The sequence below is a fragment of the Dryobates pubescens genome, chromosome 20, assembly GCF_014839835.1.
Source record: "Dryobates pubescens isolate bDryPub1 chromosome 20, bDryPub1.pri, whole genome shotgun sequence".
NCBI classification, from domain to species: domain Eukaryota; kingdom Metazoa; phylum Chordata; class Aves; order Piciformes; family Picidae; genus Dryobates; species Dryobates pubescens.
In genome coordinates, this window is record NC_071631.1 from 5286528 (window position 1) to 5303729 (window position 17202).

At 56.3% G+C, this 17202-nt stretch overlaps 1 protein-coding gene across 4 annotated transcripts in view; it reads left to right on the forward strand.

Annotated features, from left to right (window-relative positions):
• PTPRU (protein tyrosine phosphatase receptor type U) overlaps nucleotides 1-17202 on the forward strand; it is a 72417-nt gene that overhangs the window by 23618 nt on the left and 31597 nt on the right. For 2 of the 4 annotated variants that reach the window (XM_054170333.1, XM_054170334.1), the window contains exons 3-15: nucleotides 1813-2084; nucleotides 2568-2649; nucleotides 3350-3465; nucleotides 4037-4211; nucleotides 4808-5101; nucleotides 5716-6024; nucleotides 8761-8870; nucleotides 9225-9426; nucleotides 10526-10628; nucleotides 10999-11272; nucleotides 12744-12780; nucleotides 13435-13573; nucleotides 16221-16250. In XM_054170333.1, the coding sequence (XP_054026308.1) occupies nucleotides 1813-2084; nucleotides 2568-2649; nucleotides 3350-3465; nucleotides 4037-4211; nucleotides 4808-5101; nucleotides 5716-6024; nucleotides 8761-8870; nucleotides 9225-9426; nucleotides 10526-10628; nucleotides 10999-11272; nucleotides 12744-12780; nucleotides 13435-13573; nucleotides 16221-16250 (2143 nt within the window). The remainder of the gene's footprint in view (nucleotides 1-1812; nucleotides 2085-2567; nucleotides 2650-3349; nucleotides 3466-4036; nucleotides 4212-4807; nucleotides 5102-5715; nucleotides 6025-8760; nucleotides 8871-9224; nucleotides 9427-10525; nucleotides 10629-10998; nucleotides 11273-12743; nucleotides 12781-13434; nucleotides 13574-16220; nucleotides 16251-17202) is intronic. The other 2 variants (XM_054170335.1, XM_054170336.1) reach the window with 1 other exon arrangement.

A 17202-nucleotide genomic window follows, 5' to 3' on the forward strand; every position in this document is an offset into this window, starting at 1 on the left:
GGAGTGATACATGGGCACGTTGGCACCCGTTGGTGCCCGTGGGTCCCGGATGACCTTAGTGGATGTTCTCCATCTTCTAACACAACCCATCACAGGGGTAATTTTAGTCTTGCTCTTTTTATTCTGGTTCCCTGGCTTCTTGTTGTGACAAGGAAGGGAGGGAGAAGGAAAGGGCTGTGTTTGTCAGTGAGAGCCCAGCAGGTTGAGCAGGTGGAGGTGGCTTCTGGGAGGGTTGGTGTTTGCTCTCCCTGGCGTGGGGAGGGTTGGTATTTGCTCTCCGTGCCTCTGTCGCCTGGATCGAACGGAGCCCGTGATGTTAGAGCAGAAATGATTTTGCTGGGGGAAAAGAGAGGGGAAAAAAATAACAGAGAGAAGGAATATAGACGTGGTGCTATCCCCTCTGCCAATGAAATGTGCTCAACTCTGTGAAAATAAATTGTTATCCTTTTATTTCACCCCCAATATCTGCCTGGAGGCAGCATGGAGCAGCCACACGGTGACGATTCTGCTTTTTGGTGGTTTCTTTCTTCTCTCCCAGCTCCCACCCCTGAAGGATGCTCTGTGGTACCCTGCACTGCCTCCCCAGCTCATGCTGTGACCCCCTAGGTGTTTTTGGGGTCCTTTCAGGCCTTTTGGGGTCACCCCAGGTGCAGCTCCCAAATGCTGCTGCCTTCGTTAGGTTTTTCTCGGTGCTGAGAGTGGTGGGAGGGAGGTGCCTGGATTCCCTCAAATTAACCAGCGGTGAAAGCTATTAATAATTGAGTGCCTACTGTCAGGAAAACAAGGGGAGAGTGGGATGAATGGCCCAGCTTTCTTACTTACAGCTTCTGCTGTTATTAAAATGGAAGGGATATTAATGATCCCCTTGCCTTTGGAGATGGGGAAGATGCAGGAGGGAGGATGCAGGTTTGGTGGGGCAGCTTCCCACCCACCCACCCACCCTGTCTCTCTGGAGAAGCCCAGAACTGGACCCAGTATTGCAGATGTGACCTCTCTAGGGCAGAGTAGAGAGCTGACCACGCTCTTTCCTCTTCATGCACCCCAGAACACCATTCGCCTTCTTGCCCACAAGAGCTGGTTGCTGGCTCACAGACTGGTTGTTGCCCACCACCTGTGGAGCCAGGGGGGATTGTTCTCTGCTCTCTCTCCCCCCTGAATGTGAGCCAGCAGTGTGCCTAGGTGGCCAAGAAGGCCAATGGCATCCTGGCCTGGGGCAGAAATAGTGTGGCCATCAGGAGCAGCGAAGTCATTCTGCCCTGTACTCAGCACTGGTTAGACCACACCTTGAGTACTGTGTCCAGTTCTGGGCTCCTCGGTTTAAGAAGGTGAGATACTTGAACGTGTCCAGAGAAGGGCAACGAGGCTGGGAAGGGGTCTGCAGCACAAGGCTGGGGAGGGGTCTGGAGCAGAGCCCTGTGAGGAGAGGCTGAGGGAGCTGGGGTTGTTCAGTGTGGAGAAGAGGGGGCTTAGGGGAGACGTTATTTCTCCATACAACTACCTGAAGGGAGGTTGTAGCCAGGTGGGGGTTGGTTTCTTCTCCCAGGCAGCCAGTGTCAGAACAAGAGGACACGGTCTCAAACTGTGCCAGGGAAAGTTTAAGCTCAAGGTGAGGAGAAAGTTCTTCCCAGAAGGAGTAATTGGCCATTGGGATGTGCTGCCCAGGGAGGTGGAGATGTTCAAAAAAGGCTTGGATGTGGCCCTTGGAGCCATGGTCAGGAGGTGTTAGGTGATAGGTAATAGGTTGGACTTGATGATCTCTGAGGTCTTTTCCCACCGGGCTGATGCATTCTGTGGTTCCCCCTCGCGCCGCAGGCTCCTACCTGGTGGTGAACTCGTCGGCGCACGGCGCGGGGCAGCGAGCCCAGCTGCTGCTGGCGGCGCTGAGCGAGAACGACACTCACTGCCTGCAGTTCAGCTACTTCATGTACAGCCGCGACGGACACAGCCCCGGCACCCTCAGCGCCTACGTCCGCGTCACCGGCGCCCCGCTGGGCAGCGCCGTCTGGAATGCCTCCGGCTCCCACGGCCGCCAGTGGCACCAGGCTGAGCTGGCCGTCAGCTTGTTCTGGCCCAGCGAGTACCAGGTGAGTCGTGGAGTCAGCTCAGAGTGGTTTGGGTTGGAAGGGACCTCAGACATTGTCTGCTCCAACCTCCCCTCCATGGGCAAGGACACCTCCCAGCTAGGCTTGGCTGTTCGAGGTCTCATCCAGCCTGGCCATTGAGCACCCCGAGGGAGGAGGCATCCACAACGTCCCTGGGAAGCCAATTTCTGACTCTCACCACCCCTGTACTGAAGAACTTCTTCCTCAGCTCCAGTCTAACCCTGCTCTGCCTCAGCTTCAAACCATTCCCCCTTGTCCTATCTCTAGACATCCTCTTGGCAAGTCCCTTTGCAGCCTTCCTGGAGGAACCTTTCAGGCATCCCTTCAGGAAGGCTGTTCTAAGGTCCCCCTGGAGTCTTCTCTTCTCCAGGTTGAGTCCCAGCAGAGCCTCCCCTTGCCTGGCATAGATTTTCCTTTGGTCACCTGGACCCCCAGCAGTGGGTGACCCTCTGTTTGGTGCCACAGGTGCTCTTCGAGGCAGTGGTCTCCAGCGAGCGCAAAGGTTACCTTGGCTTGGATGACATTTTGCTGCTGAATTATCCCTGCTGTGAGTGTCAGGGGATGGGACCTGAGGCTGGGGGGTGGGCGGTGTGGGGGTGGGTGGTAATAGGTGCTGCTGAGTTGAGCTGAGCAGCAGGGTTTGGAGATGGTGTCCATTGGGATGGACCACTGGGGAGAGCTGATGGATCATAGAATTGTCAGGGTTGGAAGGGACCTCAAGGATCATCCAGCTCCAACCCCGCTGCCATGGGCAAGGACACCTCACACTACAGCGGGTTGCTCACAGCTACATCCAGCCTGGCCTTAAAAGCATCCAGGGATGAGGCTTCCACCACCTCCCTGGGCAACCTGTGCCAGTGTCTCACCACCCTCATAGTGAAGAACTTCTTCCTGATATCCAATCTCAATCTGCTCTTCTCTAGTTTGAAGCCATTGCCCCTCATCCTGTCACTGCAGGCCCCTGTAAACAGTCTCTCCCTGATTCTGGGCTCAGAATCCTGCTCAAGATGTTTGCTGTGGGCTTGCTGTGCAGGACAGGGATCCTGGCTAAGCCCTGAGGATGGGCACTGTACCCACCTGGAGCTCCGCTCCAGCACCTCAGCATCCCAGTGCAGCCTGGTGTCACCTGGGTGTCCTGTTGTCACTTGGGCTGGTGGAACTCCATCTCCTGGGTACTTTTGGGGCATCATCCCTGTGGGCTGTGGTAGGATGTTGACAGCAGTGCCCCTGTGTGTGTTCCCTGGCAGCCAAAGCACCACACTTCTCCCGCCTGGGCGATGTGGAGGTCAACGCAGGGCAGAATGCGACCTTCCAGTGCGTGGCTGCTGGCAAGGCTGCCGAGGCCGAGCGCTTCCTCATGCAGGTGAGCAGTGGCAGTGTGAAAGCAGCATCTCCCCCAGCAGCCCTGTGTGTCACTTTTGCAGTACCTCTGTGACTCTGTTTTGGGACAAAACCACAGTGGGCAGCAGGGAGAAGGGCAGCCCCTCCACGCTGCTATGCAGTTGCCGTTTGAGGACGTGTTTGGTAGATTTGGGTCATAGAGTCATAGAATTGTTTTGGTTGGAAGAGACCTTTCAGATGATCCAATCCAAAGGTTAACCCAGCACTGCCAGGTCACCACTGAACCGTGTCCTTCAACACCACCTCTCTGTGGCTTTGAAACCCCTCCAGGGATGGTGACTCCACCACTTCCCTGGGCAGCCTGGGCCAAGCCTTGACAACCCTCAAGGGGAAGAAATTGTTCCTCCTGTCCAACCTAAACCTCCCCTGGTGGAACTTGAGCCCATTTCCTGGCTTGGCCACAACTGGATTTAATTCCATTCCCTACCACTCTTTGGGGCCTACCAGCCAGCCAGTTTCTGACCCAGCAGAGTCCACACATCCAGTGCCATGCTGCGCCTGCTGGTGACATCTTCTCTCTCCCCACGGGGCAGAGGCAGAGTGGTGAGGTGGTCCCTGCTGCCTCTGTGAAGCACATCAGCCACCGGCGCTTCCTGGCCACCTTCCAGCTGGACGAGGTGTCCAAGGCGGAGCAGGACCTGTACCGCTGTGTCACTCAGTCCAGCCGGGGCTCAGGGGTCTCCAACTTTGCCGAGCTCATCGTGAAAGGTGGGTGACTTGCTGCTGCCTGCTGGGTTTCTGGGTTGGGCTATTTCTGCTCCCCTGTTTGCAGAGGAAGAGGAAGGTGAGGCCCTCGGGATGATGGGGTTGTAATGCATGGGTGGTTCAGCATAAAAGCAGGAGCCTGCCTTTCCTGGTGGCCTTTAGATCATTTGTGTTTGATTGCAGTAGGTGGGAGTTAATTAATGATGGTGAAACTGTGCAGCGCCATGCTGGGGCAGCCTCATACCTTACAAAGATAATTAAGGGTTGATCAGATGAAACCCTGCTGCAGCAGATAAAGCCTCAGTAAAAGAGATGGAGGGCATGGGCTGACCTGTAAAGGCTGAATGGTGCCCTCCATACTTTGGTGTCCATCCCCGTGTCCTCTGGGCAGGGCAGCTGAGTTTGTCCTGTGCTCTGCACTGGGAAACTGTTTGGTTTGGTTTGTTTGGAAGGAGATGTTGTGGTTGACTGCAGCTAGTGAAAACCAGAACAAAACACTGGGGAGCTGGGGATGTACCAGTGGCTCCAGGGCTGGGGATGCTGTGGAGCTGCTTCTGGAGGAGGATGCTCCACCTGCCCCCTCCTCTGCTCTCTTCCAGAGCCCCCCACACCCATTGCGCCCCCGCAGCTGCTCCGGGCTGGCTCCACCTACCTCATCATCCAGCTCAACACCAACTCCATCATCGGGGACGGCCCCATCGTGCGCAAGGAGATCGAGTACCGCATGACCTCGGGGCCCTGGTCGGAGGTGCACGCTGTCAACATGCAGACCTACAAGCTCTGGCACCTGGACCCCGACACGGAGTACGAGATCAGCGTCCTGCTCACCCGGCCTGGTGAGGGGGGCACCGGCAAACCAGGGCCTCCCCTCATCAGCCGCACCAAGTGTGCAGGTGAGTCACAGAGTCATGCAGCTCTTTGGGTTGGAAGGCAGATTGAAGGGCATCTGCTCCAGCTCCCCTGCATGGAGTCAGGATGGTGAGGGTTGGAGGGGACCTCTGGAAAGGTCCAACTCCCCCTGCTAAAGCAGGGCACCCACAGCAGCTTGCCCAGGAGCACAGTGGCCAGTTGGGCTTGGAATCTCTCCAGACAAGGAGACTCCAAAACCTCTCTGGGCAGCCTGCTCCAGGGCTCCAGCACCCTCACATCAAAGAATTTTCTACTCCTGTTCAGATGGAACCTCCTGGGTTCCATTCAGTGCCCAGTGCCCCTTATCCTGTCAGTGGGCACTGCTGACAAAGAGTCTGGACCTATCCTTTTGCCCTCCACCCTTTAGCTCTTGCCTCTGGGGCTGCTCTTCTCCAGGCTCAACAGCCCCAGGGCTCTCAGCCTTTCCTCCTCACAGAGATCCTCCAGGCCCCTCTCTGTGGCCTCCACTGCCCTCTCTCCAGTAGTTCTGTCTCACTTGAACTGGGAAGCCCAGAGCTTGACCCAATATTGTCTTTCCCAACCCCCCGAGACGCTGTGCTTCGTCACTCATCTCTCCTCACCTCTCTTCCCCCCGCAGAGCCCATGAGAGCCCCCAAGGGTTTGGCTTTCTCCGAAATCCAGTCCAGGCAGCTGACTCTGCAGTGGGAGCCTCTGGGCTACAACCTGACTCGCTGCCACACCTACAGCGTCTCGCTCTGCTACCGCTACCTGCTGGGCTCCGGCCACAACCAGACCTTCCGGGAGTGCGTCAAGATGGAGCGGAACGCCAACCACTACACCATCAAAAACCTCCTGCCCTACAAGAACATCCACGTCAAGCTCATCCTCTCCAACCCTGAGGGCCGCAAGGAAGGCAAGGAGGTGATATTCCAGACGGATGAGGATGGTGAGTCTCTGCAGGGAGCTGCTTTTGCCCTCCCCGCCCTGCCCCGTGCTGGTTTGAGCCTTAACTGGAGTTTAAAAACTCTAATGAGAGCAGATTGAGATTCCTTCCTCCTCCCTTTCCCTAGTAAGGAAAGGGGGAAAAAGGGGAAAAGCAAAAGAGGTAGGGAAAAGGGAAGGAGGTATGTCTATGAAAGAAATAGTTGAGCTCTGCACAACCCCTGAGCAGAAGCCTGCTATCAGATCTTCCTGAGTGGGACTCACCCCCATTTGGGACCCACTGCAGCATGCCACTCTTGTCCATGCACTGGGCATTGCTCCTGAGGCCTAGGCTGGAAAAAGCAAAACCTGCAGGGCTGGAGCAGAGCTTGGAGAGTCTTCAGGTCCAGCTTTCATCTCTGAAGCCTGAATTCAACACACTCTGCCCTGCACATCAGCCCTTGGAGCATCCCCAGATCTGAGCCTCCTGCCCTGGGGCAGGCAGCTTCATGCTCCTGGTGCTTTGTTCTCTAGCTGTAATGGTTCCAGCTGTTCTCACTCTGCTGGGGCTGCTCCAGCTGTTTTCTTAGGCAACATTAATACAGCAGCTCCAGATGTGGTTTTGCTGCACTCCTTCCAGCTCCTCTCCCCTGTGCTGTGATCTGCCAGGGCTTGTGGCTTCCCCTTGGGTTGAACTTGGGGCTGGATACATGTTTGGTCTTGGGTAGGATCAAGGACTGGGTATCTGCCTGTAGATATGTTGCAGGTCATGGAATCCCAGACTGGTTTGGGTGAGAAGAGTCCTTTAAAGGTTATCTTCTCCAACCCCCCCTGCAGTCAGCAGGGACATTGCAACTAGAGCAGGTTGCTCAGAGCCTCAACCAACCTGACCTGGGATAGTTCCAGGGATGTGGTATCTCCCACCTCTCTGGACCACCTGGGACAGGGTCTCACCACCCTCAGTGCTAAAAATTTCATTCTTCTCTGCAACCTAAATCTCCCTCTTTCAGTTTAAACCATCAGCTCCAGTCCTGTCACAACAGCCCCTGCTCAGAACTCTGCCCCAGCTTTCTTACAAGACCTTTTAAATGGTGAAAGGCCACCAGAAGATCTCCCTGAAGCCTTCTCTTCTCCAGGCTGAACAACCCCAGCTCTCTCAGCCTGGCCTCACAGCAGAGGGCTTCCAGCCCTCCCACTGTTACTGTGGCCTTGAGGACTGTTCCAACAGGTCCCTGTCTCTCCTGTGCTGAGGATTCCAGAGCTGGGTGCACACAGAGGTGTTCCTGCCCTAAAGGTTCCCCTGACTCTCCATGCATTTAATAAGTGCCTTGTGGGCACGTGTAGGACATGGTGCCTCTGATTGAATTAATTTGTAATCAAGTGGAAGTGGTGTCTGTGTGTGGTGGGAAGCATGCAGAAGGTGATCCCTCTCCCTCAGCCCCCTAATTAGAGCTGAACAGCATGCTGCTGGTGAGTCATGGTCTTTGCTGAGCCAACACCTCTTTTGTCTTTCTCATTGACCCCCTTGGGTCATGAAATCCGTGGTCAAGACATGAATATTGATCTGGGGGCCGTGGCTGGTTGTTACTGTTTGTGGTGATTATGGTTGCTGGTGTTAATTAGAGGGGAAGGTTGGGGCACATCAAGCCCATCTGCAGATGAGGATGGGATTGCTCTGCAGGGAGCACTGGCAGTGCCTCCTGAGGATGCTTCTGGCTCTGGGGGCCTTTGGGTTCTATGGGAAACTCAAATCTATTCCATTAGGGCAGAGTAGCTGGAAAGTTAACCAGCAGAAAAGGGCCTGGGGATGCTGGTTGACAGCTGTCTGAACACGAGCCAGCAGTGTGCCCAGGAGGCCAAAAAGGCCACCAGCATCCTGGCCTGGATCAGCAGGTTTGGCCAGCAGGAGTAGCAATGAGATTGTGCCTCTGCGTTGGGCACTGGTGAAGCCACACCTTGAATACTGGATTCAGTTTTGGGTGCTGGAGCAGGTCCAGAGAATGGCAACAAAGCTGGTGGAGGGTCTGGAGAACAGGGCTGGTGAGGAGCAGCTGAGGGAACTGGGCTTGTTCTACCTGGAGAAGAGGAGCGTGAGGAGAGACCTCACTGCTGTCTACAACTCCCTGGAAGGAGGTTGGAGTGAGGTGGGGATTGGCCTTTTCTCCCTAGTATCAGGTGACAGGATGAGAGGAGATGGTCTGAAATTGTGCCAGGAGAGGTTTAGGTTGGAGATTAGGAGAAATTTCTTTGCTGCAAGAGTGGTCAGGGATTGGAACAGGCTGCCAAGGGAGGTGGTGGACTCACTATGCCTGGAGGTGTTGAAGAAACACATGGACATGGCACTTGGGGACATGGTTTGATGGCCATGGTGGTGTTAGGTTGATGATTTGACTTTGTGAGTGCTTTTCCAAGCAAAACACTCCTATGATTCCATGAAAAGGGAATTGTTTTCTTTCCCCTCACTGGTGGATGCAGCTGTGCTTGGCCAGTGGTGGTACATGAGGACTTGCTGCTGTGCTTTCAGAAACTGGCTGCCACTTGTAGGCCCAGCAGCAACATCATCACCCTGGGAAGTGTCTTCCTGGGGTGCCACCAGCCCAGTCTGGTGGCATGTGCTGGAGCTGGATGACTTGATGGAGGGGACGTGGTGCCATGGTCACAGTGAAGAGCAGCTTCAGCCACCTGGAGTGGGTTCTTGGAGGGTCTCTCCTTCTAGCTGGGTTTCTTGGCTCATCCCAGCACATCCCCTTTCCTTCCCCAGTGCCTGGTGGCATTGCCTCAGAATCTCTCACCTTCACCCCTCTGGAGGACATGATATTCCTGAAGTGGGAGGAGCCAGTGGAGCCCAATGGCCTCATCACACAGTACGAGGTACACCCCGCTGTGGGGACAAGGGAGGGTCCCATCGAGGGGGATGCAGTGGGGGGGACCTTGGGCATCTGCTGCCCTCAAGCCTTTTGTTTGGAGCGTGGATCCAGCCTGTGTTCCTGCCCCTGCCAGCGGGGTCTGCCGCTGCTGGGAGTCCTGATTTTGGGTCACCAGTGTCATCCAGCAATGGCTTTTCCAATGACCCTTCTGCTTTGATGCACCCCAAAACCTGTCTGCCTTCCAGGCTTCACCACCGTCCTCTCCTCTGAAGCCATCCCTGTAACCCCTTCCTTGCCCAGATGCAGGCCCCGTCCCCTCTCCCGTGGCTGCTGGTGACGCTCTGCCCTGTCCCTGCAGATCAGCTACCAGAGCATCGAGTCCTCGGACCCGGCGGTCAACGTGCCCGGCCCGCGCCGCACCGTCTCCAAGCTGCGCAACGAGACCTACCACGTCTTCTCCAACCTCCACCCCGGCACCACCTACCTCTTCTCGGTCCGGGCCCGCACCGGCAAGGGCTTCGGCCAGACAGCCCTCACCGAGATCACCACCAACATCTCCGGTAGGCTCCTTCGGGCTCCCTGCCTGCTGCTCCCCTCTGCACAGCTTCCCTCTGGCAGTGCTGGAGTCTCTGGTGCTTTCCCGTGAGCTCTGGGGGCTGGACGCTGCTCTGGAAGGATGCTGGTGCTGGTGGCAGCCATGCCATCAGTGCCCCCAAATCTGGGAGGGAAAGAGGGTCCCATCAGTACACCCTGCTGTGGGGACAAGGGAGGGTCCCATCAGTACACCCTGCTGTGGGGACAAGGGAGGGTCCCATCAGTACACCCTGAGTCTGGGTCCCTGGCTGGGCAGTCTGACCAGCCCAGCACGTTGGGGTTGGTAATGAGTCTCCCTGCCAGTACTTGTGGCGGTTTGCCCTTGTCCATGGCTTTGCTGTTCACCACAGCAATGGGCTGAGATGAGCCTCGATGGGGCCACTGAAATGGCAAAGTCGCACAAGCCAGACCCCAGCGGCAGCTGGCAATGACTTGGGAACCACAGGGACATGCCAGGTGTGATGGGGATCCCCCACTTTGATATGGGGGTACTGCTGGGCTGCTTAGGGAGCGTTTCTGCCCTGGCTGTGGTGCTCATGCTCATTGTGAGAGGCAATTCAGAGTGGTGCTGTACCCAGGATGCATCTTGAGGCTGGAACATTTGGTCCTTCTGTGCCTGGATTCTGCTCTCATCTCCTCCCCTTGACCAGACCGGTGTTGACTGGTCAGGCACTGGAATAGGTTGCCCAAGGTGGTGGTGGAGTCACTGTCCACAGAGGTGTTTGAGAAACATGTGGCCATGGCCCTTGGGGACTTGGTTTGCTGGCCATCGTGGTCTTAGGTTGAAGGTTGGACTGGATCTTGGAGGTCTTTTCCAGCCAGGACAATTCTGTGGTTGCATGGTTGTGTGATGCCCCTCCTCAGCACACACCCAGGGGGCCTCTTTCTTCTATAGCTCTAACCCTTGCTCAAGACCTTGAGAGGGGTTTTGGTATTTGGAATGGTTTGCATGACACCCTCTGGTGATGCTTTGCCATGGGCAGGGCTGCTTGTTTCTCCCAGCAGAAAATGTGCAGCCCCAGGCAGATCCCCAGGGACCAGGACTCACCCCTGCTCCCTTTGCAGCTCCCACCTTTGACTACGGGGACATGCCCTCGCCGCTGGGCGAGTCGGAGAGCACCATCACCGTGCTGCTGCGGCCCGCGCAGGGCAGAGGGGCTCCCATCAGGTATGCTGGGGCTGAGTGAGGGTCAGACCCCTCCACAGGGCAGAGGGGCTCCCATCAGGTGGTGCTTGGGGCTGAGTGAGGAGCAGACCCCTCCACAGGGCAGAGGGGCTCCCATCAGGTGTGCTTGGGGCTGAGTGAGGAGCAGACCCCTCCACAGGGCAGAGGGGCTCCCATCAGGTGGTGCTTGGGGCTGAGTGAGGGTCAGACCCCTCCACAGGGCAGAGGGGCTCCCATCAGGTGTACTTGGGGCTGTGTGAAGAACTGCTCCCTCCCAGCTGGGGGGACACAGCATGGACGGTGGAGGTCAGGCACCCAGGGAAGGGCAGGACCATGCTGTTTCTAAAGCTAACCTGTGCCTGGCCCTCACCAGCACCTACCAGGTGATCGTGGAAGAGGAGCGGCCCCGGAAGCTGAAGCGGGAGCTGCCTGGCCAGGAGTGCTTCCCGGTGCCGCTCACCTTCGACGACGCCGTGTCCCGGGGCTCTGTCCACTACTTCGGGGCTGAGCTGCCTGCCAGCAGCCTCACTGAGGCCAAACCCTTCACTGTGGGGGACAACCAGACCTACAGTGGCTATTGGAACCCGCCTCTGGAGCCCAAGAAGGCCTATCTCATCTACTTCCAAGCCATGAGCAACCTCAAAGGGGTGAGTAGCTGGGGGACCCTGCTTCATCCGGTTGGGGGTTGTCTGGGGTCCCTGTTTGGACCAGGCTGGAGCCAGCTGGGGTCTTTTCTGGCAAGAAAAAGTGGGAGAACCCCTTGCTGGTGCTGAGGATGGAGGAGCCCAACATCCACCACTCACTGTGGTGCTGGCCAGGACTCTAACCAGCACCAGTGCTGGGGAGACCACCTTCCTGGGGCTGATCCTGGGGTGGAAAAGGACCATTTGGGCACAAGACCTGTCTCTGTGTTACTGAGAGCTGCTGCTGGCACAGAAGCTGCTGCAGGGAAGCTGCTGAGTTCCTTGGTTGTCCTCTCCCTGCCTGCTGCTCTCTATTCTCCTGGTGAACTGGGACAAGTGGTAGGACCACCAGGACCCCCTGAGGATGCTTCTCAGCTTCACCTGCTCCAACAGCTCCCATCCCATGCTGGGCAGGATGAGCTGTGAAGGTGAAGCAGCAGGACTGCTGCAGCATCCTCATCCTGCACAGCTCCATCTTTCCGGAAGGGTGCTGGGTTGTGAATTGGTTCCTCAGCTCTGGGATGGTTCACACCTCGCTGAGTTGTGATTAGAGCCCAGAGGGACAGGGAGGATCTGGGCTCTGGCCTCGCTTGGGCACTGCTGGATAATAGCTGGTGGTTTGAGGCTGGTTTAGAGCCTTCCTGCTGTGAGGCAATGGATTTGTCCTGGCTGCTGTCAGACATTGCAAGAAAGCTGGATGGTGGTTGTGCCAGATGGAGCGAGAAGCACAGGAAGCAAGAGCTGGTGACCTCGGGGAGAGCAGTGCTGGAGCTGGCTCTGCCCTGGGCAGGTTGCTGTCCAAGGGTGGATGGAGCAGCGTTGCCAGCCCAGTGTCCTGAGGGCCTGGAGGATGCTCAGGGAAGGAGGCAATCCAGCCAGAGCAGTGCTTTTTATTTTGCAACAGAAGTTGGATGCATGGAAAAATGGAAAATTTTAGCTGAACCCATCCCTAAAAATATGAATCCTTAAAACTGTTGGAAACCTGAGCTGGAAGGTCTTGTGGCAGCCTTGGCAGGGTGCACAGAGCATTGGAACTGGGGCTTGAAAACTTTGACTGATGAAAAATGACCTCATGAAGCTCTGAAGGATGACCTGGGAGTGTTTTGGCTGTATCTGGTGACCCACTGGTGACCTGCAGCTCTGCTGGGTCTCCTGGCTTCTTCCTTCGATGATGTTCAGCTTTACTATCTCCTCTGTGTCAGGAACCTTGGCTTAACCTGGTGGATGCTGGTTTGGGGCATGCTGGGGACAGTTCCTTCAGCAGCACCTCTAGGAACTCCTTCAGCTCAGCAGCACAAGTCATCTGCCAGCTCCTTCCGTGTGGGGGTCAAAGCATCAATGGACCAGCCTTGGGTCTGCCCAGCCTCTCTGGGAGCAGGGAACAGAGCCACAGGGATGTTCCTCCCACACTGATCCTCCTTTTTTCCCTCCGTAGGAGACTCGGCTGAACTGTGTCCGGATTGCTCGCAAAGGTGAGTCCTCCAGAACCCAGCTGGAGTGATCCCAAACAGGCTGAGGATCCCAGCCTGCAGCCACTCTGGTGGTCAGGGCCATGCTGGGGGGACATTGTTACCAGTGCTGCTGGTGGCTGGGGCAGGCATAATGGTTTCATAGACTCATAGAATTGCCTAGTTGGAAAAGATCTTAAGATCATTGATTCCAACCATAACCAGCCCCATCCCACCTCTTTATTCTTACTGTCCTTGACATCTAGGGATGGTGCTTAGGGATATGATATAGTAGTGGCCTTGGTAGGGTTGGATAATGGTTGGACTTGATGGTCTTAGAGGTCTTTTCCAGCCGTGGTGGTTCTGTGATTCTGTGTCTCCCATGGTTGAGTTTTTCCTCTATACTGTTGTGGCGGTGGTGGGAGGCTGGAGTTGGTGGTGCTGGAGGCTGAATCCAGGCATGGACAAGGTTAGGTTGGGCATGATGAAGGGTGGCACAAAGGGACCATCCTCCCTCATGGGACCTGAGAAAGAGACTTACCCATGGTTATAGCATGGCACTGGAGAGCCCTGTAACACCTCATCCCATGGGACAAATCCCGGTGTTTTCCTGCGTGGTGTTGCCAACCCCTTGGAGCTGTGCGTTGACCCTTCCTGCCTGTCCTTGTCCCCTGACAGCTGCCTGCAAAGAGACCAAACGTCCCTTGGAGGTGTCCCAGCACTCAGAGGAGATGGGCCTGATCCTGGGCATCTGTGCTGGAGGGCTCATCGTCCTGATCATCCTCCTGGGAGCCATCATCGTTGTCATTCGGAAGGGGTAAGGAGAGCTGCTGTCGGGGCTGGTGCCTCCCTCTGGCCCCTCCTCCCAGCTCAACGCTTCTCCACCACCCCAGTGCTAAGTGAGAGTTCCTGGTGCTGACACTGCTGTGCTGGGCAGGCTCCAAACCCCCCCTTGAGCTGTGCCTCTGTGTGCTTGTGCATCCCCCCAGGCATGGTGCCCTCCTCCTTCAGTGACACCAGGCATGGTCAGGAGGCACTGGGGATGCTGGGGACCAAGGAGCAAAGTCCAAGGGACATCCCTTTGCTGCTGGGGCTCTGGAACTTTGTGCTACTGTCCATCTCCCTTGCAGTTTTCAATCTTTTGCCTCTTCCTGCTGCTTCCTGGCTTTGTGCTGCTCTGTCAATACTTCATTGATGGAAATGCTTCTGACCAGGACCTCAGAGGGACCCTGGGCTGGTGCTGAGCCTGACAGTCTCCATCCTGTGAGCTTTCCCTCAGCTGGTGGACCTTGGGGTGTGCAGCCCTGATCCCCTCCGGATCAGAATTGCACAAATCAGCTTGATCATCACTGAGATGTTCTCTCTGGGCCTCCCTCCTGCATTGGCCAGCCCAGGGCTGGATCCAGCCACGTGAATGTTGCTGTCTGGGGTCTACTTGTGCTGGCAGCTACTGTTGGGATGGGTTGGGATGGGGCTGTGAGAGTTCCATTGCATCCTGCCAGCACTCCTGCAGACAGGGAGGAGGGAAAGGCATTTTCACTGTCACCCCTCTGCCAAGCCCTGCTGAGATGGCAGGGAGGGAGCAGACCCCTGGGAATGCTCAATTCTGGGGTGATGGTCAGAAAACAACTTCCATCTGTGGCTCTTGCCTGGAATGTGGTGCAGTGTGTCCTGCTGAAATACCTGGGCAGTCCAGCTGTTGTCCTGGGTCCAGGACTGGGCAGGGGGCTGCTGGTGGCTGCCCACCTTGGGGTGCAGGTGCTCAGACTGTCCTGCATCATCCTGAGCTTGTTTAAATGGGCAGCCACCAGTGACATGTGAGGGACCCCTGGCTGAGATTCTCCAGCCGACTCTCTGTGAGAGGCTGAAATTTGGGTGCACACTGGAGGGGAGGTTTTCCCAGGGCTGACAGTCTCTGGGGACCCCCTAAACTGCTCTCCCACCCTCTGCTTGCTGCCACAGCTGCAACCATGGCCATCAGGATGAGCTTTCACTCGGGCAGCTCAGTGGGGTGGGAGGGAGGAGGGTGAGGGCTTTTTGGGACACTCATCCCCAGGAGCGCTGGGGATGCGGCTGCTGCTTTTCAGTTGGACTCAGTGCCCTGGAAAGCTGCTTCTTACATGGGGCTGGAGGCTGTGTTGAGCTGAGCTGGGGGGGCTCTTAGAGCAGGGGAGAAAGGGCAGCCATTAAAAGCCTTCCCCATGCAGGGCTCAGGATGATGGGAGGAAAGAACGTGAATAGCTGGGGGGAGAGAAAAATAGCAGGGCACAGCCTCGGCCCTGTGTAAATCTGCAGAGCTCTTGATGGCTTTGTTCAGCCTGAAAGGTTCTTTGCTGCTGAACGCTGAGGAGTGAGGCTGGGAGATCCCTGCGAGGGCTGTGGCACTGCCTCGTGGCTGCCTGCCTGCTGCTGCCCAGCCATGTGGCATCAGATCTGTCCCTGACGTGATGTGGCCCTGGAGGTGTCCCTGCTGCCTGCAGGGCCGCTGGACAAGATAACCTTTGAGGGTCCCTTCCAACCTGATGCAGTCTGTGAACCTGGTGGAGCAAGGACCTGCAGTTCCTGGTGTGTTTTCAGAGTGGTGGTGTGGATGGGAAGCCACCAGCGTGGCTGCTCCATCCCCATTGCCAGTGCTGTGAGGCAGGAGGCAGAGCAGCTTGGCTTCAGCATCCCAGGCTGATCCTGCTGAAGGGCAAACCAGAGCCACAAATCAGAACCTGGTGTCAAGGGCCCTGAATTTGGGGCTGATGGGAAGCTGGGACAAGCTCATAAATCTCCTCTGGAGCGCTTTGCTGGTGGAAAAACACTGATGTGGTGGAGGGGAAATGCACCACCAGAATGTGCTCACCTCTTAAGAGCCGGTGCACTGCAAACGTGATGTCCTCACCCCATTTTCCACACTGGGCTTGCCTGGCCCCTGAGCAACTCCCTCCATTTTGGCCACATTTGCTCTTCAGGCTTTAACACCGTGCAATAACCTCTTGGATGAGGGTACCACGGCCACCAAGCTGGTTCTTGGGCTCTGCTGCTGGGACACCTGCTCCTGCCTGGAGTAAACAACCTCCAGATGTAAACAAGGACCCAGGTTTCCTTCTGGTGCATTTAATTGTCCAGCAGCTGAGCTATCCCTAATCCCCAACCAGCTCCCTCCATTTTAGCCACACTTACTCTGCAGGCTTTAGCACTGTGCAATAACCTCTTGGATGAGGGTACCACGGACAAACCACCCCCCGTGTGGGGACTCTGCGAGCTGGTGCTTTGGCTTGGGCACCCCGTGGGCAGCTCTGCTGCTGGGACACCAGCTCCTGCCTGGAGTAAACAACCTCCAGATGTAAACAAGGACCCAGGTTTCCTTCTGGTGCCTTTCATTTTCCAGCAGCTGAGTTGCCCCTAACCCCTCCCTGCGCTGGAGAAAAGCTGCTTATGCAATTTTTTGCTGTTCTCTTTGTTTGCACGCTGGCCAGGAGGAACTACTATTCTTATTCCTATTACCCGTAAGTAATTGTCATTCTCTGTCTCCTTCACCCTTCCTCCCCTCGCCCTGCTGCTCCAACAAGTCCTTTTCTCTGATGAGCACATTTTAAGGGCTTCTTTGGCTCGGGGATAATAAGGCTGCTGAGCCTGGGAGAGACTTAAAGGAGAAGGGTCGGTGACTCCGGGATGAATTCGGGATTTTGGCGGCAGCTCGCGGTGTCCTGGCCCCACTGAGATGCTGACATGGGCTCACATCTCCTCTTCAGCCTTCCTCTGGCTTAATCCCTGCTCAGGCTTCTGGGATGCTGCCTCAAAACCAAATCAGTCAGGGATTTTTTTTTTTTGGTCTAAATGTCTCGAATTTAGGGTGTGAGGTTCTGTCCCAGCAAGAGCTGCTGGGCTTTCCCTGCATCTTCGTTAGGTGCCTGGTGGGGGAGAAGCCCACCCTAGGTGCAGGGGGTGGGGAAAGCCTCCCTGGTGGGTGCTGAGCACATGTCAGTCAGGGGTCCAGCCTGTGCTTTGGGATGGATTTGGCTCCCAGGCGTGGGTTTAGAATCATGGAATGGTTTGGGTCGGAAGAGACCTTTAAGGGCATCCAGTCCAGCTCTCCTTGCCATCAGCAGGGATGTTGCAACTAGAGCAGGTTGCTCAGAGCCACAACCAACCTTCCCTGGGATGATTCCATGGATGGGGCCTCTCCCACCTCTCTGGAAAACCTGGGACAGAGTCTCACCACCCTCAGTGTCAACCATTTTTCCCTTCTCTCCAGTCTGAATCTGCCTCTTGTAGTTCAAACCATCACCACTTGTGCTGTCACAACAGGCCCTGCTCAAAAATCTGTCCCCAGTTTTCTGCTCAGCCTCTTTAAGCACTGAAAGGCTACCAGAAGGCCTCCCTGGCACCCTTCTGTTCTCCAGGCTGAACAAACCCAGCTCTCTTGACCTATTATCACAGCAGAGTCTATCTGGCCCT